General features: G+C 54.6%; 1 protein-coding gene across 2 annotated transcripts in view; it reads left to right on the top strand.

Annotated features, from left to right (window-relative positions):
* Positions 1-22,084, top strand: part of MYO18B (myosin XVIIIB) — a 127,119-nt gene that overhangs the window by 67,409 nt on the left and 37,626 nt on the right. For both annotated transcript variants that reach the window (XM_019486890.2, XM_014594791.3), the window contains exons 30-37: positions 503-613; positions 2,346-2,450; positions 5,181-5,333; positions 15,819-15,932; positions 16,395-16,511; positions 17,974-18,057; positions 19,104-19,241; positions 20,896-21,081. In XM_019486890.2, coding sequence (XP_019342435.2) covers positions 503-613; positions 2,346-2,450; positions 5,181-5,333; positions 15,819-15,932; positions 16,395-16,511; positions 17,974-18,057; positions 19,104-19,241; positions 20,896-21,081 — 1,008 coding nt within the window. The remainder of the gene's footprint in view (positions 1-502; positions 614-2,345; positions 2,451-5,180; positions 5,334-15,818; positions 15,933-16,394; positions 16,512-17,973; positions 18,058-19,103; positions 19,242-20,895; positions 21,082-22,084) is intronic.

Here is a 22,084-nt window from a genome sequence, read left to right as displayed (position 1 = left end):
AACCCAAAGTCCCAGGTGAACATGTGAGCCAGCCTCTTCCTCTGGGTTTCTGAAAATACAGTCCCTGCCTATGCTTCCTGCGAATGCCCGTGGCCACGCCAGTGTTCAAACTGGCAGGAAAAGCCCCGGGTGTTCAGCTGCACCGCGTTCACGTGATCACAGGTGCAGAAACCCTCCTGGCTTTGGGGATGGGTGACAGGTGTGTCGCATTAGGGTGGCTGAGGGTTGCAGCAGGACTTGGTGCCCGGCCGTAGCAGGCGCCCACTTTGTCAGCTTTCTGCTAGGAAATATTTAGTGTGCATCACGGCCGAGCCCCCTGCCAGCGGGAGCTGGGGCCGAGACGTTCGTTCACCGTGCACGGGCAGTTGTGCCCTGCAGCCCTGCCTAGAAGAGCCCAGCCCTCTTGGGGTATCTTCAAAGAACCGGGCAGCTGCCTCCGTCCCGGTCGGTAGTATTGGAAAGAGCACGGGTTGACCCAGCGCTTTGTCTCGGGTCTCCTCAGCTCCACCTCCGGCTTGAGATGGAGATCGAGCGAATGAAGCAGATGCAGCAGAAGGAGCTGGAAGACAAGGACGAGGAGCTGGAGGATGTTCGCCAGTCCTGCCAGAGGAGGGTACGTGAGCCTGGCTGTGGGATGCCTTATTAACCACGCTGCTGAGTTGTCCGGGGGGCGAGGGGGCGCGGGGCTCTCTCCTGCATGTGCTTTGGGCTGTCTGGGGAGCAATTAGGGAATTAATTCAGTGTACAACTCTGCGCGGGCTGCAACTGGGAGTTGTTCTTTCTGGCAGGGGCTTGTCTTGGGGGGGAGGCAGGCACTGGGGGGCTTTCATGGAGCTTGGGCCCACAGGGCATTGGCTCACTCCCCCCTCTGGGTCCTTGGACACCTCTGCCTCCAGCCCCCATCATTCAGCATCCCCATGAAGACTGCACGGGGGAGCCCCGAGGAGCAATGTGAGGCTCCGCCAGGCCATTCAGCAGCTGGCGACAAGCCGGGGGTCAGCCGTCCTCCTTGCAAGCCACCCCTGCACGCTCCACAGGTCGATGAGAGTAGCTTTCTTCTGAGAGGTTTCCCGGCGTTTTTCAGGGGTTTGCTTTCCCAACGAACCGTGCTGTGCAAACCCGCCCTGGACACCCGGGGCTGGTAGCAGCCCTCTCTCCCGTGGACCTCGGCGGGAACTGTGAACGCTCAGCTCTGCTGCAAAGCAGGCACCCTGAATCCGGGGAAACTATGAAGTTCAGCCCTCATCTCTCGTGTTAAACAAGGGCTGGGAACGTGCTGCATGGAGAGGGACCCGCGGGGATGCTGCCGCGGTGCCTCCCCGTCCCTGGAACACCACAGCGGGGTGGACGCTCTGCATCCCTTGCCCCAAACCCACCAAATACATGCATGTGTGTATATATATATATATATATATATATATATATATATATATATTTTCCAAATAAGTAAATGCCAGAGGCTATCTTAGAGGGGAATTGCATTTACCAGCTTGCTGGCTTTCCCCCTGTAAACCTGCCTTGCAAGCAGCTTCCTAGACATGTCACCGGCGGGGGGGAGCAGAGGGAGCTCGGAGGTGCCGTGCCGTGCCGGCGGGCTGGAGCCGTCCCGAGGCAAGGACCTCCCAGCTGCTCGGCCGAGTCGGGAAACAAACTGCTTTGATACCCAGCCTCCTACCCCTGCTGAACAGGGGTCTGGCTGCACCTCCGTCCGCGGGAAAGCTCTCTTGGCCAATCAACAGCTCAGTCCTCGTTATCTCAGCACGTGGCAGCACATGGTGCTGGACCAGAGGCCAAATAAATTAGGTTTGTTCGGTCCCCCCAACCCTTCCCGGTTCTCTAGGGCTCCCCGTGTTTAGGGAGCTGTACAGATATGCACGGCTGCATCCTTGCCTCTCCTGTGTGAGGTCCCCGCTATTCCCACTCCTCTGGTGAGGAACTGCAGAGGTCCCTTGATGGGCCCAGGATGGCCAGGCTTCTTTCCAGGCTCTTGGGCGGTCCAGAGGAGCTGTAGGGCCTGACTTTTCCTTGCACTAGATATTATTGGTATTAGTATTATTACTATCTAAGCACGAGCCAGTTATTACTATGGAAGTGGCAGGTTTTCACTGCCTGCCCATGGGCCCCGGCTTACCCAGCAGGAGGCAGTTCTGGGAGCCTGCGTGCATGCCTCCCCCTGGGATCACGCGGGTCTTCGCCGCTCTGGTAGTGAAGAGAGCGCAGCACTTGCAAACAGCCCTGTTTTTCTGCAAACGACGCTTCGGCAGTAGTTGGTAATTTCCTGCAGCCGTGCCCGGGGAAGGGGTCACCTGCTCAGCCGTGTCTGTGCGCCTCTCTCCTCTGCGCAGCTTCGGCAGCTGGAGATGCAGCTGGAGCAGGAGTTCGAGGAGAAGCAGATGGTCCTCCACGAGAAGCAGGACCTGGAAGGGCTCGTCGGCACGCTCTGCGAGCAGGTAGGAGATGGGAATGCATCCGACCTTGTTTTTCCAGACTCAGGGATGCGGCAGATGTGCACGTCTCTGTAATCCTTGACGGTAGCATGGAGCCATTGCATTGTCCCTCGGGATGCCCCCGCTGCAAGCACGGCTGCCCTTTCAACAGTTATCCTGAGCCAAAGGATTTGGTTGGAAAACAAAGGGGACAACATCATCCCCTTCTAGCAAAGCTGTTTGCAGCTTGTCCTCTTCCCACTTCTGCCTGGTAGGTGCAATCCTACCTACCAAATCTTATGCCCACTGTCTTATGTGCATCTGGTAGCAATGGGCAGTGTTTACCATGGCCAGCTTCGCTGAGTTTGGGAACCGTGCCAGGCACCATCTGCAGTGGGGGGTTTCTGTGGAAAGGCCTGGTCCTCACCTGCATGCCCAGTATAAGGCTGGACAGCCAAGCAGCCCCGCTGGGTGATCAGAGATGTTCTCTCATCCCTTCTGCATGCACCGGCTGCAGGGCTCTTGGTCTTTATGCTGATGTTTCCAAAGTGCCTTTGCACAATTCAGCACTATAATGCAATTAAAATGGCTTTGCAGCAAGGCTATGCACAGGAGAGTAGGAGCTAATTATCTGGAGTTATGGCACGAGTGAGTGTAACTCTGGGTCACTGGCACAAGCTGGCGGGGATTCATTAGGTCTGGCAGTTGTGTGCGTTCATTAAATTCAATGAGTTTTGGAGCCTGGCAATCCTGTGCAATGGTGGACGTATTTCAGGGTAGATGCAAAATGGTCTAATGAGGCCTATCCATAACTTCCTGTAGGCTTTGAGCTTGTAAAATGCTTTGGGAACTGTCAGAATAAATCCTGCTTTATAAATGCCGGGTATTACTACCTAACAGCCCGGCATGTTTCTCCTGTTTGGTAGAGCACATAAATTAAGATGGATGGGTTTGGTATGTGAGCTGCAGAGCGGACTAGTCACCGACAGTGTTATATGGTCCTTACCAGAGGAGGTAGCAGGCGCTACGTGGTCCGTCGTCTAACCTCGGCCTCCGAGCTCTGCACCGAACTACCGCGCTGCCCTCGTACGGATGCAGAACAGATGGGGCAGGGCTGGGACACGAGCAAATCTGCTACGCTCGAGAGCCATTAGAAACTGGCTCAGTTTGCAGTGGTCGCTGCCTTGCAGAGGGGCTTAGTCTTTATTTGTGTGACAATCAATTAACGCAGCAGAGAAACCATCCCTTTCTTCAGGTTTCTGAAAAGTGCCGCCCTGCTTCAAGGCAGGTTACCCGATGAAACCCACATAATTAATTTTTACCAGTGAACAGACAATAGAGAACATATCTGAAGGCACAGAAGAGAGATAAATGAAGCACGAATTGCAACGCCTGCCATTTTCCAATTAGCTGAAAAAGCAGGCACTGAAACCCCGTCCTTGTTTGTTGGGGTTTCTCTAATTCTCTTATCCTTGTATCCATGGTTACTCCCAAATTCTTTCGGAGGGGAGACTGTTTCAAATTCCCTTCCATTTCCCTTTCTTGAAAGGGCTTCAAAGTAATATCGTGGCAGAAAATTACCAGGTGAAGATGCTCCAGACTGACATTATAGATCGCCGAATCTCCCAACACACAGACCTCTGCCTATAGATGCACGATGCAACCGCACAACAGTCATTTCCCAGAGTCCTTTCACGACAAACAACGGGCACGTTGCCTAATTCATAAGGAAACTTTTATTAGCTGCGGGTTTGGTTTTCTCTTCCCCACCCCAAATAAATTGCAGGGTTGTTTAAACTTTGCCCCCACTCCTCATCCTTCACATACTGGTGATGCTGCCCAGTATTCGAAACGCCTTGCCTCGTGGTGGCTGGGCGGGAGTGGGCAGCGACTTCTCCCCACTCCCTCCTTGGAGGAGCGCAGCTCTAGCATCGCAGCGCCTCGGTCTTTCTGCAGATGTGGGTCTGAGATGGACAATCAGCATTTCCCTTCCTGGGAGGGTCTGCAGAAGTAACAGATGTCCGAGGAGCAGGGAGACGGGCAAAAGCAGGTCCTTGCGGGCCCTGGATGGGTTTCCAGGGAGCCAGCCAGGTACCCTGGTGTATAGATTTGCCCCTGTGCTGCTGGCCTATGCAGAGCCCTGGAGAGACGCTGCATAGGAATAACCCCAGCCGCTTCCCCCGACCCTGGGGTAGACACCTGCCACTCCCCTGGGCAGTGGTACCCATTGAAGGAAGGCTCCCGCAAGCCCACCTGGACACGCTGCCACCTCCTTGCCTTGTTCTTCTATGCGAGCGGCCGTGGCAGCCGTGAGCCTAGCAGCAAGGAGGGGATGCATCCTTCCTGCTGCAGAGGGGCTGTGTGTAAGGATGGCCACAGCGCTTCTTCGGGGGCTCGGATGAGGAGGAGCCCCACGTCTCATCCAGATGAGCAGAGATGTCTCTTGGCATCTGCTCACTGCTGGGTGGGGGCGACCGTGTAGATGAAATCTCTTGGTGATGCTGTGGAGCGGGGTAGATCCTGGATTAGCCGTGCCCATGCGTTGCCTATAATACATGTCACGCACTGAAGAACCTTTACCGTGTTAGGGACCTGGGATCCCTTTGTTGGTAATGATGCGTTCGTGCTCCCAAATCACCCCAGACTATTTCTTTGCTGCTCCTTTGAAATCTACTGCTTCAGACCAAGCCCGCCTGCATCTTTGCACGCACACAAGGCTAACACAGACCTTTCCGTCCTCTTCCCTCTCTCAAGATTGGGCACCGGGACTTCGATGTAGAGAAGCGGCTCCGGCGGGACCTGAAGAGGACGCACGCTTTGCTCGCAGATGTGCAGCTTCTGCTGGCGACCACGGGAGATCCCAGCCCGGCCGTCAGCAAAGAGGAAGTGGAGAAACTTCGCAGTCAGGTGAGAGGCCAACGTACCTGCGTGGCGTCTTTCCATTCGGCGCAAAGGTGCTAGTGCAGCTCCAGCGTCCCAGCATCAGCCCTCTCCGACTAGCCTTTGCTGGCATGCAAACCTTTGCTGGTTTAGTGCTGCACAGTCAGGAAATCTCCTCTGTGCATGGGCTCACATACTCATTGCGAGGCCCCTGCCTTAATAACTTGGATTTGCATGTCAGGGTTAGGAACAAACGTGCCTCCGCTCCGGTAGGACCAGATTCGTGTAGCTTCATTAACGTATTCACATCCCAGCCTTTTCCCCATAGAGATGCAGCCTAATGAACCTACTAATTCTGATACTGCATAGCTCCCCTCAGTATCCCAAATCTCCTGGCTTGCTTATTCTTGGCTTCTGCCTTCAGAGGAAGCTGGTCCCTGGGTTGGAAATGGTGTGTTTGAGGGCATCGCTGCCTGGCACGGTGAGTTGGTGGTGGAGACTCAGCCTGCTGAAGTCACTGGGATGCTTGCGTACGGAGATTTGCTTCTAGGGGACTGGCAAGGTGAACGCAGCGCGTCGGGGCCGAGCGGAGGCTGCGCAGGAGGGACGAGAGGCTGCCTGGGAGTGATTTAGTCACATCTACAATGGGGGGGAATACGAAGAAAACGTTGAACTCAGCCCTAAAGCAGCTTGGAGTGAACTTCTTTTACTATGCATGAGATGAAGGCTAATGGCTATTTTGTGCTGTCCGTCACCCACCTAATGAATAGTGCTAAACACATCTAGCAAAGCAAGGCTGGCATTTCCCATGGGCATGATTTATTTAGCTGAACCAAGGTGGAGCTGCGAGATTGTGTGGGGCAAGGCATATTTACAGAATTTACCTTGTTAATTGTGCAGCCGGATAGCGGCAGCTTCCAGGCACGCGCCTGAGCGTGACGATAATGCATCTCAGGCCTCTTCCCCTCTCTCGTGACTTGTGTTAGGCACTATTTATATAGCCAAGGTGACTACGGTTGCATGTGGTTTTTCTGTCTTTCCTTTTACAGCCCAAGTTACCTGTCTTCTCAGCCAGTTTTCTGTCCTTTCAGTAAATGAAATCCCAAGGCCCAGCTTGTAGTATCTGTTGTCATGGAAATTGTTGTAGGCATTGTGTATTGTGTTCCAACCTGGGCAGGGAGCAGAGTTTAATTTGCTCTACGCACCACCGTCCTGTGCGCCGTAACTAGCATGCCGCAGAAGTGAGGGAGGTCTGTCCTGAGGCATTTCCTTATTCGTTTTTGATGGAGAGGAAGGCTCATGGAGGCTTAAAGCCATATAGGAAAAACCCCAACCACAGCCCTGCCAAGCAGGGTTTGAACTCCCAGTCCTTAGCTGCAAAATCGGGCATACTACCTGCCTTTGGTTTTCTGAGAGCCCCCTAGTCCTTGGAGCGTGTGGCTACGAGCGGGTCTGGGGGACCTTGCACTGCACGAAGGACGAATTCCCAGCTTGCTCAGAGCAGCTTCTGGCCTTGGAAGCTCTGGGCATGCCTACATGTGCACTTTAATGCTATTTTAATGCACATTAAAGTGTCACTCAACATGCATGCTATTTAGTTAATGCGCATTAAATAAGCTAATACACATTAAGCATCACTAAAAACCCATGCTCTTTAGTTAACGCACATTAAGACAGACTAATGTGCATTTTCCTAGTACCTGACAATGGAGGTACTAGATTTAATGTGCATTACCTAAGGTGCGTTAATGAACATGTAGACGCTCCCAGAGGTGCTAGATTTAATGCGCATTAACTAAAACACATTAATGCAGGTGTAGCCCATGGCCTGGGGGTTTCTGTTTCTTTGAGGTTAAGAGGATTTCGGCCTCCCAGGTGCCAGCGGCAGCCAAGGGCAGGGGATGGTTTACTGTTTCTCGGGAATGGCCAGCGGTCCGATCTTGCCCTTTGGTGAGCTGTGCCCCCAACCTGCCAGGACAGTGGAAGCGAGCGCGTTTTGCCATTTGTTCTCATTGGCGACAGTGGCACAGACGTCCAAAACACTTTCGCTTCTGCTTCAGGGAGCCCGGCGCGCCGGGTGTAGGACGTGGGGGCCGTTTGGGAGCCCGAGCCTTGCACCGAGCTCCTGCTCTGTGACTGATAGCGGCAACCCTTGCACCCGCTCAAGAACGCAGAGCGTCAAGGAGAAGCGAGCGAGCAATGTTGATTTAATGACACCAGTCTTCAGGAACCATTTAGTAATTAATCCGCGTTGTACGTTTCCACTGGAAACAAACTAATCTGGAGGCATAAGCAATTCCAGCAGCAGACATCTATAATTGAGATAATGGCTCTGCATAAATAACATCTGCGAGCAGCAGCTGGTGCCACCGGGCATGGAGGGAAACATGGAAGGTGAGCTCAGTTGCGAGCCCGTCTCTGTTTGCCCTGGGCCGCCGACCGGAAGGAACGTGCGTGTTGCTCTGCTGAGCTGGTGTTTGCTCTGCCGCGGTGAAGCTGCCTTCGCGTCTGACGGGACTTGCTCAGCGCCGGGGGCAGAGGAGGCTGCCTGAGATCCGGGCACGCTAGGTTTTGGGGAAGGCACCCCGGATATACAAAGGGGCGGCAAACAGCCGCCCCCAGTGGGTGCTGGGTCAGAAAGGGGGGAGCGGGAAGCTTAGCTTTGGCACATCAGAGAAGCCCGCAGTTTCGGCCCCTCTCAGAGGTAGGAAATCACCCCGCTCGCGTTGGGTTTAGGGTAGGGGTGTCCAGGCAAAGCGTATTTAATAGCCTGTGGTCCCCAGGAGGTCTGATTAGCTGACGTAGTGCTGGCCTTAGGATTTTTGTGTTAAAACCTTATGTGCTGCTCCACTTGCCCGCCCCATCCCACAAGGCTGTAGTGCTATGGATGCCAATTAGTGGCCATGCTGAGCTGAAGCTAATAATCCTCTCGCCAGCTGTGCTGTCTGCTCTTCATGCACATGTGCCCCTGCTCTCACTCATATACCATCGTTCATTTAGGGATCCCGCAATGAGCCAATGCATCTTCTGTGGATTAGGGCAGTGATTCTCAACCAAGGTGCCTTGAGATCCTTCAAGTCACAGAATCAGAGACAGCGAGGGAGGAAGGGATCTCAGCAGGTCACATTTAGTCCAGCCCCTGCTCCAAGCAGGACCAGCCCCAACTAGATCATCCCAGACAAGGCTTTGTCTACCTTGGGCTTAAAAACCAACAAGGGTGGAGACTGCACCACCTGTCCCAGTGTTTCACCACCCTCCTGGTGAGAGAGCTTTTCCTAATATCCAACCTCAACTTCCCTTGCTGCAGCTTGAGCCCATTGCTCCTTGTCCTGCCATCTGCCCCCACTGAGACCAGCCCAGCTCCATCCTCTTTGCAGCCCCCCTGCAAAGGGGAGGTGAAGGCTGCTATTCAATCCCCCTTGGTCTTCTCTTCTGTAGACTCAATCAGCCCATTTCCCTCAGCCTCTCCTCACCAGGCCTGTCCCCCAGCCCCCAACCATTTTCATTGCCCTCCCCTGGACTGTCTCCCATATGTCCACATCCATTCTGTAGTGGGGGTCCACAGCTGGACACCGGACTCCAGATGTGGTCTCCCCAGTGCTGAATAGAGGGGAGGAATTGTGTCTCTCAATCTGCTGCAACACTCCTGCCAATGCAGCGCAGGATGCCGGTCGCCTTCTTGGCACCACGGGCACACTGCTGGCTCCCCTTCAGCTTCTTGTCCCCTGTCCCCCCAGGTCCTTTTCTTTCAAGAGTGCCATAGGATGACATGCTGTTAGTACTGCTAGGTGGGTAAACATGACCGACAAGAGCAACCCAAAGGTTTCCAATGGGAATCCAGAGCGTTAAAAAAATGCCGATCTGGTTGAGGCCTTGGCAACAGAGGAATTGCTTTTGTGATTTTTCTGTAGGCAAAAACCAATTGAAAACTAAGAGCTGGCCCTTTTGGAGGAGTGCCTTATGTCTGTCGAGGGGTGCCTTCAGTTGTGAGCTCCTGATTAAGCTTGTCTGTGGGCAGGGATGGGCTGGTAGCTTCAGGAGTATCTCATCTTTTATGCTGTTTGCCGTGGAGATGAGCTGCTGGTTAAAAATGAAGTAGGTGCAGAGCTGTGCAGAGACCCTGGAGTCCTGGCTTTCCGTGGGCTTGCACGGTCGCGGTCTTACCGTTGCTTAAATATTTGCCATAGGCTTCTTGGAACATGTAGACCTTTGTTGCAGAGACCAGTGGTTTCGGATACAGCTTATGTAGCAGGCAGACCAGACGGCACTGGAAATGCGGGCATAGTCCTCAGTGAAAGCCTGTACTTGCATTTTGTACAGAGCCATCAGTTCACAATAAAGCATTTCTCACAGGAAATTGGTTGCCCCCCCGCTGCCCAGAGTGTTAGCCAGGCCAAGCTCCTGGGTCTGGAAATGAATCCTGCCTCTGTCTGGACACGCTGCTCAGGATGGTGCCGGCGTTCGGTCATTAGGAGCTCGTTTGCATGGAGGGAAGGAGCTCTGAGCAGCAGCCGCGATGCAGCGACGGCAGAGGGTGCACCCGGGGCCAGGCCTGGCGGCACGGGGGATCGTGGGTTCGGTGGTCGCAGGTCGGATGCGGCCGGTCTGGACCCCCGAGCACCCTTCTCCGCAGAGCGCCTGCTTTCCAACTAATGAGCTCCCGTCCCTGGCTGCTCCTAAGCCCTGTCCTGACCCATTTCCTCCAGTTATAACACCGCAGTTAAAAAATTAATCCCTGATTGTCCCTTGCATTGCACTTTGGCACTGAAAACGGATGACGCGTGTTCGTTTTCTCTCCCCATCTCCGTCTCCAGGGTTGCTAATTGGGCAGTTCGTCACCTCTCGACAAGACTCTCTGTATAGCCATTTTTTTTTTCTTAACAAAAAAGAGTTGCAGTGACTGACCCTTATGGCACGCTTTCCTAAGCGATAAACCACCGGGCACAAAAGGGCGTGCTGCTGACTGCTACCCAGGCTTAAAACCTGCCCCTTAACTCTTCAAATGTCAAGTTGCTAATATATGTACGAGCAAATGCATTGCTTCTGTTTTGCACAGACTGGCCAGTTCTCTGCTAGGAGCTCAGCGTAGGCTGTAGCTGGTTAAATCCCGGATTTTTTTTTTTTCTTCCCAAATCCTCTAATTCAAATAATGACATTTAAAACCACCAGTAAGCAATAAAAAACTGCTTTAATATGAAAGGACTCCAAGGAAGCTATTTCTGAATGAAAAGGTTTTTAGTGCAAAAGAACAAGGCTGCTAAACAGTACAGCAGCTGCTCTAGCTGCTCGTTGGGATTTATGGCTTTATTAGGGGGTAGGAAAGGCTGGTTCTTGTACATAAGCTCTTTGCAAATTCCAGCTACACGCGGTCCGGGGCCTCAGCCCGGGCATGGGAAGAGATGCGGGGGACCGGGATCACCTGCACGCGATTGCTCAGGTTCAGGGGGGGACTTGCAAGCAGCTTGTTGTGCTGCTTGCAAGGGGAGCACCTTGGAGGCTAACTGGTTCAGACATCACCGTGCAAAGCAAAGGCCATTGGGGAGTCAGAAGTGCTGAGAGAGAAGGAAGGGAGAAAGAGGAGCATCTTGTACAAGTTTCTTCAGGGTCCAAGGCGGGAGCTTGGCAAGACTGTGACGGTGCATAGGGTCGGCGTCCCCTGCTTCAGGCCCCCCATGCATCTCCTGCCCCTCCTTTCTAGGAAAAGCCAATTGATTTGGGTAGGGGCTTATAATGAGAAGGTCCTGCCAGCTTCCCTGTTGCCTTCTTCTTGCAGCTTTGCATCATAGGGCCCTCGGCAGCATCTCTTTTTAATGCCTTGCTAACATCCTGACCCCATGGCAAGGCCTTGGCTGCATTCAAACCGCCTTGTGATGATGCCCACCCTGAAAGGCAAACGATTTCCGATGGTGTTCGCGGCAGGGCTTCCTTCCAAAACCCGATAAATTCTACGCGCCGCTCCGCCGATAACAAGAAGAATAAAAACTTCGCTAAGACGTTACATTTTTGTTAATCCAAACCCATATGGTCCTGGAGCATCGTCTGGTATCCTAATAAGACTGAAGCATCCACTTAAGACAGGTATTTAACAGATGGCTTAGCATAGCTCACTAATGTTATTCATCAGTTCATCCATTATGTATTTTTTTTAGGGGAGTTTCAATTTGCTTTTCCCGAGTGGGAAAATGCCATTAAACAGAGCAGAAGCGAGGTGGGCGTTTAATGAGAAGGAGTGCAAGAGTCGTGTCCAGAGCCCCTGGGTTTGTTCGAACCCAGGGGAGGGGAGGTGGGCTTCTGGAGAAGGTCGTCTCCTCCACAATCGCTGGCACGGGCACTTCCAGCAGCATGGGACGTGGCGAAAGCTGAAGGGCTCTGGCAGGCAGCATTGTCCATTTAAGACTGGGTCGTCAAAGAAGCAGCAAGCCAGGAGAGGGAGGAAGCAGAGAGCATCACAGGAAACGAGTAGCACGAGGGTCCGCATCGTAGGGCCCGCTAGCAAAATGCAGCGCCTTTCCTGTGGCTTTGGCTAGCCCGTGGAGAAGCCATGCTGCCCGGGGCAGTGATGGACCTGTATTTATTTTGCTTTTAATCTGTTCTCAATATGAAAAAAGGCACATCAAGGCAAGCTCTGGCCTCACCGTGCTGGAGTAATCTCCCGTCAGGGTGGCTTCATGAAAAACTCATCGATCAGGCTTGGCTATGGCACATCACGCTGCGGTCGAGACGTCTCCTGGTCTTGTGACTTCCCAAGTTCGGAGGAGATGCGCACTGGGAGAGCCTGGACCAGTATTGTGCCCACATCCATGAGCCTCGAGGCAGAGTATGACCTCCCATCTCTGTCCTGCATCCTTGCTAGCAGCTGGCAGGCCGAGAGCATCATGAGTCTGGCTAAAATCTGAGCTGTCCTGTCGGATGCTCTTCCTCCCCCCGTCTCACCGTAAGCCAAGAGGCAGGGGGGAATTGTCTGGAGCAAGATGGACACGGTGATGGGGGACTCCACGGGCACAGTGGAGGAGCTGGCAGCGTGTGATCCGTGCAACCCCAGGAGAGAAGAATTTGATCTGTAATCAGAGAGTGGCCCGTGCCTCCCCGGTACCCACGGCAGTTTCAGCTGCTTCTGTTTTCTAAAGCAATTAGTGCGACACCGTAGGCATCCTTGGCTCCTCTGTTGCTGAGCTGAAACTCGTTATAATCCAGAACCTCCCAGATCTCTTGTGCCATGTGGACGTGACACGGCTGCTAATGGACAGCCGGGAGGACTGGTGTGCATGCACGTGCGTGTGTGCACGGAAAGCAGCTTCCCTTCGGAGGAGAGGAAAGCACAGGGATACGGAGCTCGCGTTACCTTCCTCCAGACTCGTCTCATTTTGGGAATCGGTGGGAATAACATTTTAATAACACTTTAATGGGACCTGAGCCAGCCAATGCCCCCGTGCTGTAGCTGGTGCTTTCACATCGTGTTTCCAGCTGACTTACATGCCTGGAGGTAATCCCAAGCGCGGTCTTGTAACAGGGATGGTAAAGCTGCCCCGGCTGTGGATCTGAAGGGGTTTGATGAAGGCGATAGCACGATGGACTGCGTTGCTTCGTAAAAGGGTCAGCTGAGCTCTTTCATACCTGAAGCAAGATTTACTGGGCGCTTTGTAGACGGAGCTGTGTGTCCCGGAGACACCAGGCATTGGGATTTCTGAAGCTGGTGGAAAGCAGGCCAAAATCCAGGGCTGAATAAGCCCAGTGCACCAACAGCCCCCAAGCTTGTCCCTGCTCACCTCCTGTTTCTGCCGTGATCCCCAAGGAAGCAAATGAGTGTGTTACAGCTCCCAGAGAAGACTTGGGACTACTGAGAGCTCTCGTCTGCAATGCAATAGGGCTGCAGGGGCTCAGTCCATGTCTGGGGCTCCTGTGGGCACCCGGGGTCCCGGAGAGACGCGAGTCCTGGCTTGCGAGAAGGTGCAGCCTGGGGATGGAGAGAAATGGCGCGCGTGGCAGGCGAGGTGACCGACAGCCAGAGGAGCACGGCTTCATATCGCGCACAAACCTCTCTTTCTGCAAAATCGCATCTTGTATAACAACAGCGTCCTTCCCCTTGGCTTCAACTGCAAGAGCTTGGAGCTCGGGTTGGGCTGCCTGACACGTCTGCAGCGTGCACAGCAAGACTAGGGATACCTGCGTGCGTCCAAAGGGAAAACAGGTGTTGGGTTCGATTCCTCCCAGCAGCAGACACGAGGTGATGGGGTGACAGATGCGTCTGGTGTGTGGAGGGGTGTATCAGGACCCTTGGCACTTCCAATGCAAGTCATTTTGGGGCACATAAGCAGGAGGAAGAGCATTGCTTTTTTTCTGGCTGAAGTACTCCACAATAGGATGGTGAGGATACAGTTAAGTGAAGGACAATGTTGAATGCCAGTGACCAGGGCAGCGAGCGCCTCTTTTTGGGAGCAGTCATTGCTTGGCACCGAAAACAAGCCTGAGCTACAGCAGAAGTGACGACCCTCTGGCAGGGGAATGGATGAAATGCCTCGCTAGGTCTTTTTCATCATTGCTCTCCATAGTTTTTCATGTCTCCAAAGCTGTTCAAATCCAGACCTGCCATCAGCGTGACACCGAGCTGCTGAGACGGGTCCAGCCATGCGCTGCCCTCGGGTCCATCCCGATAGCCGAGAGCTCTGCTCAGCCGGTGCTTTTCTGGCACAGCGGCTTGACACAGCCTGGGTTAGTTATTAGAGGCGCGCAGTAAAATTAACAGTCAAGACTTTTCCGGAGTCACGCGGGTAGTCGTCTGGAGCGTGCATCACGTGGCTTTTGTCCCATGAGAAGCCAGGCGAAAAGGAGCTGAGAAAACCCTGGCTCTGGACGCGCTCCAAGTACAGAGCCGGCGTACGGGCCCTTTTGGCGCTGGCAGCAAAACGCACCGTATTGCAGCACTGAGGAAATCTCCCTGGTGCTGCTTGGATAAAAAGAATCATTGACTTTAAGGGAAAAAATGACTTCAATTTCCTCTGCACATTAGGCATGGAGGAAGCAAATTACCTATTTCACTTTTCCAAGTACGTCTCAATCACCCCAAATTGTTGAGTGAAATGAAGTGAGAATTGCTCTAGTTACAGTACTTTATAATCCCCTTTTGAGTTAGGAGGAGGAGGAGGAGAAAAGAAATTAAAATATCTTCAGGTATACTTCTTCTTCTTCTTTTTATAAGGACCCGGGCTGTTTGTCTAGCTCTAGCTGTTGTAAGGCAGGCGGTTCTGGGGCTGCGACTGCATCAGTTGTCACTCATTGACCCCAATGCGGTCAGTCGCTCCCAGGACGGGAATGGGCCAAGGAAAGCCTCCGTGCGGTAGGAAAAGCGTGTGGAAAGCTCAGTCGATGACTCTTTTTTTTTATTTGAAGCATCTCTGACACCTTGTCACCGTCTAACACTTGGGGTTCGCTGCAGGAGAGGCTGGAGGGTGTCTTAGCTGGGGTCCAGACACTTGCATACAACCTTTTTGACGGTGCAATCTGCATTAAGGGGAGCTGCATGCGGGCAGGACTCCATGATGAAGCCGAGTACTTTCCACCCCCTGAAATGATCCCCGTGGGGTGGTTTGGATGGTGCATGTCTCCTCGCTGCCTGTCCCAGGGGGGTGCCGTCACTCGCAGCTCCTACCCTCCGGCCAGATGTGCTCTCGTCCGGCGAGGGCCACGGTACGGCCTGGAGGGGAGGCAGTAGCGTGAGCTGGAACATGTAGCTCATGAAAATAAGCAGTGAGAGTTTGAAAAAAAAAGGGGTCTGTGAGGCTGGAGTTGACACTGGGCGTCCTTGAGCCGGTCGTGCCCCCGCACTCCACCGCAGCGAGCTCTCGGAAGATTTTAGCGTGGCGTTACATCTTCCAGATGCTGCTAGCCCATTTAAGATCATTGTCGTTTTAATAGCTGAGCTATAAAAATCAAGAGCAAATTAGCATTTGTAAATGCGATCTTCCATGTGTATTTGCAAATGCAATTTATGCGACATGAAAGGCCCATTTGCAAACTCCAAATCATGAATTGCTCTAATCACGCATTACATGTAATTCACATAATTTTGCAAATTAATGATCCCGGCTCTGGCTCCCTCCACCGCTGCCAGGACTGACAGGAGGATTTCAGCAGGGCTGCCTGCCTCAGCACGCAGCAAGATGGCCATTTGCTTTGAGGGTTTCCATTTAGGTCTGCAGAGACCTGAACGCCGACCGAGGCGAGCCTTCCCTCCCAGAGAAGCACCCGCGAGCATTTGTGTCCGGCGTCTTATTTCATGGCACTGTAACCGTTAGAAAGGAGCCGCTTTGAGCGTACAATAAAGCCAGACGGCCTCGCGGGAAGCATCCATTTTTAAAAGGTCGCGCTCCCGCGCACTTTAATAGGTGAACAAGTTCTGGGAGTAAAACGCAAATAAATGTTGCTGCGCGGCAAAGGGACAAGCGTGATCTGCTAAACGACTCTGTGCCGCCAGAGACCTCCGACGTAATTACTGTCTCCCCCCACTCCCGGCAGCGGGAAGAGAGCGAAGCCAAATGCGCGGAGGCCCAGACGTCCCAGAAGGCGATGGCCGTGGAGCTGGAGACCCTGCACGTGGAGCTGGAGACCATCGGCAGGAACAAGAACCTGGTACGTGCGCCGGGGAGCAGCACGATGGGATGGGATGGGATGGGGGCTGGGTTCAGGCCCCTTTCCCCATGGCACCATGTGACCCTAACCGGTGCTGCCAGGAAGGGCTGAGGCTTGATTGCCTTGTCTTTCCTTTCCGCCGTCTCCCTTTGCGGGGAACGCAGCCCCAGGGCCTTCGCTGCCTTAACAGATGGATCAAGGAGCACAAGCGCTTTCCAACTGTGCGCTGTATCCTAATTGCTCTGCAGAGATGCGATAAATGCTAACCCCCCTCGTTTGTTCCTTTCTGCCTACGATGGCCGTCGTATCAGTGCCACGGCTGTAAATGGAAATGGGGAAAGGTGCCGGCGGGAATGCCGTAGCAGATCCCCGCCGAACGTGAAAACCCACCCGCGGGCCTGGCACTTCTGAGCGGCCCTTTGCCACCCGTGAGCGAGCAGAGCCCCCGTTTGTTTGCGACAGGTCGACGAGCAGCTATACCAGCTGCAGCACGAGAAAGCCGATCTCCTGAAACGCATTGACGAGGACCAGGAGGATCTCAACGAGCTCATGGCGAAGCACAAGGCTCTGATTGCCCAGGTAAAGAGGGGGACGAAGTGGAAGTGGATGATTATGAGCGTACACGGGCGCGGGAGGTGGGAGAGAGGGAGTCCGATAGATTTGCAGAGAGGCCGGGCTGGCAGGGACCTCCAGAGGCATTAGTGCAACCCCTCCCCGAGGCAGGATCAGCCCAGTCCAAACCAAATCCGTTGTCCATCCCCTTTCAGTAAAACTGCAGTCACCCCTGACACAGCACCGGCCATCACAGCCGACCCCGCCGCGGGGTTGCAGCCGCCGACATCCTGCTGCTGCACAAAGTTGGTTATAGATGGTCCAGAGACCCCAGGCAGAGGCCGTGCCCCCACTACAGAGGAAAGCAAAGCCCTCCAGTGCATATCATGTCTATGCCAGGGAGGGAAAATGCCTTCCCGACCCCAGTGCAGTGTTGGTCTGACCTTGAGTGCAGGGGCAAGACCCCTATCCAGGACCCTGGGTTTGAGTCCCAGCAGGAGCATTGGCACCCCTAGCCCGGGCTGCAGCCAGCACCCACTGCCCCTGGGGGAGGCTTAAACCCCCCGACACGTGGAGCAGCAAGGCGCGCGGGTGCAGGATGCCCTCCCGGCCCCAGCGGCAGGGAGCGTGGTAGAAAGGTAACTGGAGCACATCGTGGCTTCATACCCCGCTGGAAAGGTTAAGACTTCAGAGCAATAAGCTGCAGGTGGCTGGAGTCAGGTTTGCAAGAGCGTATTACTCTGCTGAAATCACGGCTTATAATGGTTATGGCAGCTCCAGTTCCCTTATCACGTCAAAGGCACCGGGCTGCGCTTGCCAGGACCTCAGGGCACGCTGCATCGGTCCGTAAAAGCAGCCCCTGGGATGGGCAGGCCTGAACTGAGCTCTCTCCCACTGACAAACTCCGGTGAAGATGCCAAAGGGCCCATGGAGCACCTCCAAGCACGTGGGTCGTCTGTTTTCAATAGCCAGATCACTTTTTTTTTTTTTTTTAAATCTTTCAAAAGTTTAAAATTAAACCCTTAAATGTTCACTGAAAATAGAATATTTTTCTTAACCAAATTTCTGTTTAACTGGAAAAAAACCCCATTTCCCTCCTCCCCAAATGAGGTTCAGTGTAAGATTAGGATGAGCTCCTTGCACAAGTTACTTAGGAGCCCTTGCCCGTGCATAGGAGAGCTGTCAGCAGGGCACGCTGGCTCTGTGGTTACGTGGGAAATAGGGCAGGAGACGGGCTGGGCTGGAGGAGCGGCTGGACGCTGCCAGAGTTAAGCACCTGTGAGTTAGGAAAGAGCTGAGCCCGCTATGCCCTGGGGAGATGCTCTGTGCACAGTGTCACCGGGACCCAAAATAGGAGTAGTTTGCCATTTAGATGCACTGAGAAGTGCCTTTCCCTTGCCAAGAGAGAGGCTCCAGCAAGCCCTCACGCGCTTCCAGCTCTGCTCCCAGTTCTTTGTCTCGTCCCTACCGCTGGGGTTTGTCTCCACAGTCTGCGACGGACATTGCTCAGATTCGAGAGCTGCAGACGCAGCTGGAGGAAGTGAAGAAAGAGAAGCAAAGTCTGCAGGAGAAAGTAAGTCCTTCTCTTCTCATTGCACGCGGGTCCTCCTGCCCTCTGCATTATTTCCGTTTGGCGCCGTGCCCAGGGATTCACTGATGCCCTGAGCGACCATCCCGACCTGTAAGTGCTGTGCACTTGGGCAGGTCGTATTTGCACCCGTCTTCCCCCGTGAGGGAGAAGCATCGTCTACACAAACACCAAGGTCCTCGTCCTCTTCCTAATGCCCTGCTCGGATGCGTCAGCACGGTACTACACGAACAGCTGTAAAAGCTGCTGACTCTCTGTTGTAAGCCTGGCCTGCTATTGACTTTTCTGAGGGCAACGCTTGGAAACTGGGACAGAGCCAGAGCTGCACGTTCAGGCAGCCTGGGGAGACCTGCTCGTGCACGTCCCTTGGGGAGGACGAAAGCTTGCATGAAACAGGCTCTTTGAGAGCTGAACTGTTGGTTTCTCTGCTTTGGCAGCGTCTTGTGGGCGGTCGTCTGTGCAAGGCAAGGAGCCAGGGCACGCGCGCTCCGAGCAGGGATGCCTCTTCCAGCAGATTCGCCTGAGCACTGTTGGGAGCAGGGGGGTGGGCTGGATGCGACCCCCTGAGGTTCCTCCCAACCCTCATTTCCTATGGTTTGATGACAGTTCCTCCCTGCGCTCGGGGCTGCAGTGCCAGTCCTGTGCAGCCTGCATTCCAGTTTAAACACACGACTGGTCCCAGTAGCTTAGGCTGGATCGGCTCTAACTGGCCCAAGAGTCAGGAGGACCCTCACCATAATGCAGAATGGAGGGTATCTGTGTTTTATACGTCTATAATAATATAATGTGTAATAAGCCCTATGTATTAGGGACCCTAAACTCAAGGCTGTCAAAAGGCTGTCTAGCTTCGGTGCCTTTTGTGCTGCCATAAGAGGTCCCAGCGTATGCGATGCTGCGGAGGGGCGTTCAGAAGAGACATGTAGGAACAGGCAGCTCGGCGGCATTGGGGTCGTTCAGCTGTGCCAAACTTGCAGCCTGAAAAGCCCTTAATGCCTCCTTTCTCGTCTCCCCTCCCTTCTTTTCCAAAACAGCTGCAGGTGGCTCAGGCCAGGACGGCGTACCTGGAGCAGGCGATGGTCGAGCGCTCCATCGTCAGCCGGCAGGAGGCGCTGATCTGTGACCTGGAGAACAAGCTGCAGTTCCAGAACGTGCAGATCAAGCGCTTTGAGGTGCCGCACGTGTTTTTTTAGCTGCCTACGTGAGCCCGGGGCAGAGCGTCCTCAGCTAAAAGGGCTGCTGCTTTGAATGCCCCCTGCCATCCTCCCTTGACAAGTGCCTGCTGCAATAGAGAAAATGCATGGTCCTGCCACGCAGGGGGCTTGGCCAGCATCACTGAAATGCAGCTGCTGCTGGGGTGGGGGAAAGGCCATGTGGTTCATAGCATGGTGTAAGGAAACGGGGTGGACTCCTGTTCCTAGGATCCCCGGAGCAGACTCCTGCAGCGCAAGGACCCGCTGCTCCGTGCTGCGGGCAGAGGGGAAGGCTGAGCATTAGCTTGGCCTCTCTCTTGCTGGCATCTGATGCCTTCACAAGCCCATATAATCTGTGCTGTGGCAATTAATTATCTGCTTTACAGCTGCATGCATTGAAGGCCAACTGCAGGTTCGGTGCTGGAAAAGCACAGAGGGAAATACAGCTCCTGCCTCCGAGTGTTAGAGCAATATATTTATGTTTAGCACCTTGCCTTTCCAAAGGCAGCGCAGAGCTGTGCCGCCCAGCCCCAAACCCAGCACAGTGAGAGCCATGCCCCATGTAGAAATCACCACGTGCCCCATATCCATGTGTGCACCCCGTGTTGCAGCAGCCCCCATCTAGGCTTTCTGCATGGGTGCATGGAGTTGAGGGGTGAGAGCAAAGCAGGGAGGGGGTCGAAAGCGTGCTGCTGTCGCTCCCGGGTCATGGGGGGTCCTGATGCAGAGGGGCTCTTACAGCAAGGCCCCTTGAAGCATCCCGGTATGCATTAGTGCTTCTCAGTTTAACCCCTTGGGGTCCGCAGATGTCTGGGTGCTGCCTGGGAGCTCAGTGCAACTGGGAGTTGTTAGTGAGGATCGCCTCCTGGCACCTCCTCTCTCACCCTGGCCCGATTGAGAGGCCAGGCTGCTTCCATATTAGTGCACGGCTGCCTTTTATCCCCCCTTCTTCAGGTCCTGCCATTGCACTGCGGCGATGGTGGCCAGGACATGCTCCGGGCCCCCAAGCACCTGTGATCTCTTGCGATGCCTCTGCAGAGTGCTCTGTGCTGGTGGTGACGGTGTCCCCCGGACCCACCGCAGACACAGTGATGGGTGCTGGCAGGGTGGGCTGGAGCGGTTCTTCCAAAGCGATTGCAATCGGATGCATTTGTTGGGTCGGCTTCGACTGCAGGGGGGCAGCGTTCCCGGCAGACGGGAGCGAGGGGACAGGCAGAGCAGGGCTGGCTCCAAAGCACTGCCCCATGCACTCCTGGCAGTGGATAACGATGTGCGCTGCAGCCTGATTGCAGCACGATCAGGGTCTGGAGCCTGCCCCCGACTCCGAGAGCAGTGAGCTATGCCTCCAAATGAGACAGCTGTCATTTTAAAGCTGTGGTGGAGTTCACAGCCGGGCTGTGCGTGGGATTCGCTGCTCCGGGGAGTCACCGAGGCAAAGGCTGGCTGGTTGCTATCACCACCACGAGTGATGTCCTGGGCCACATTTGACAAGATAATAAGTGCAAATAAACTTCAGGCATCCAGGACTTTTTCCCAGGGCCAGCAGGGAAATGCTCGGGGCCGCATGCATCCTAAGAGCAGTGCTAGCCCTGCCGGAGGCACGTACCCCGCGTGACCCTCCCTGTCTTTCCAGATGCTCGTGCTGCGTTTGCGGGACAGCGTGATCAGGATGGGCGAGGAGCTGGAGAAGGCGGCCGATTCGGAAGCCCGGGAGAAGGAGAACGCCAAGTACTACCAGATGCGCATGGAGGAGATGAAGGCGGACATGAACGAGCTGGTGCAGCGAGAGCTGGAAGCCAGTCGCAGGCGGGTGGAGCTGGTAAGGGGCTTTCGGGGGAGAGTGGGGGCTGCTCGGTGGTGGCTCTCCATCTCGGATGCCAATGGCAGCGTCGCTTCGCGCAGGTGGCCCAGGTACCAGTCCTCCCTTGCCCATGACACGATCCTTCTCTCGGCTACTTTGGGCCAGGACTGGATTCATTCCAGACTTTGCGGTGCAGGCTCAGGCACGGCCCAACTCCCTTCTGGGTAGGAGCCAGCTTGTAGGCTGGGGGTGCCGCTGTGCTGGGACATCCCGGAGCAGGCAGGCGTTCGAGCTGCACATCGTGCAAGGGTTTCTGAGATGCAGGAAGCAAATCTTGTTCTGACTGCGCCGTGCTAGCGTGCCATGTGCCCCAGGTTGGGCAAATCCCAACCCTGGCCTGCCTGTTGCACCGCATCATTTCAAAGCTCCCGGCACCTGCAGATTGGCCGTAGGCCCCCAGAACAACCCATTTCCAGCTTCGTGTTTCATGCATTGTCTTCTGAGCCAACGTGGTGTTCGCCGTGGCCCTCGAGCAGGTAAGCGGCATTTCACGGGCACCTCCTCCCGCTGCCTGCCCTGAACTTCTCTCATCGGCCGCGTCGCCGTCGGTTTTGACACCTGCAGAGCAGTCGCTGCGGCTCTCTGCAGGGCCCTCGCGTTGCTTCCCGTCGCCTCTCAGCCCAAAGTGTTGGGGTGACCCCGTCATCCCAGCTTCCTTTTCACGTGGCCGCATTTGAAATAGCTCTGATAAATACGGAGAGCTATTCGGATGTGTTCCTGGAAGCCTCCTAGCACGAGAGGGAGCTTGGGGAGGGACCCGGCAGCCCCCTCCACGAGTGCGAAGTGTAGCCTCAGCTTGTCTTCTCTGGCAAGCCGAGCGGTGTGCATCCAGCGCCTTTCTTTCTCCTTAATGAGACCCAGCCAGAGGCTGTGAAACGAGGTCTCCTTGCAAAGCTATGAACCCCTCTTTGCCCCCCAACCTCCTTCAGATCAGAGCCGTGAAGCTGTACGATCCCAGCTG

This window comes from Alligator mississippiensis, chromosome 10 (assembly GCF_030867095.1).
Source record: "Alligator mississippiensis isolate rAllMis1 chromosome 10, rAllMis1, whole genome shotgun sequence".
NCBI lineage: Eukaryota > Metazoa > Chordata > Crocodylia > Alligatoridae > Alligator > Alligator mississippiensis.
The sequence above is the reverse complement of the archived record's forward strand: the minus strand, read 5'-3'. Positions and strand labels throughout refer to the sequence as shown.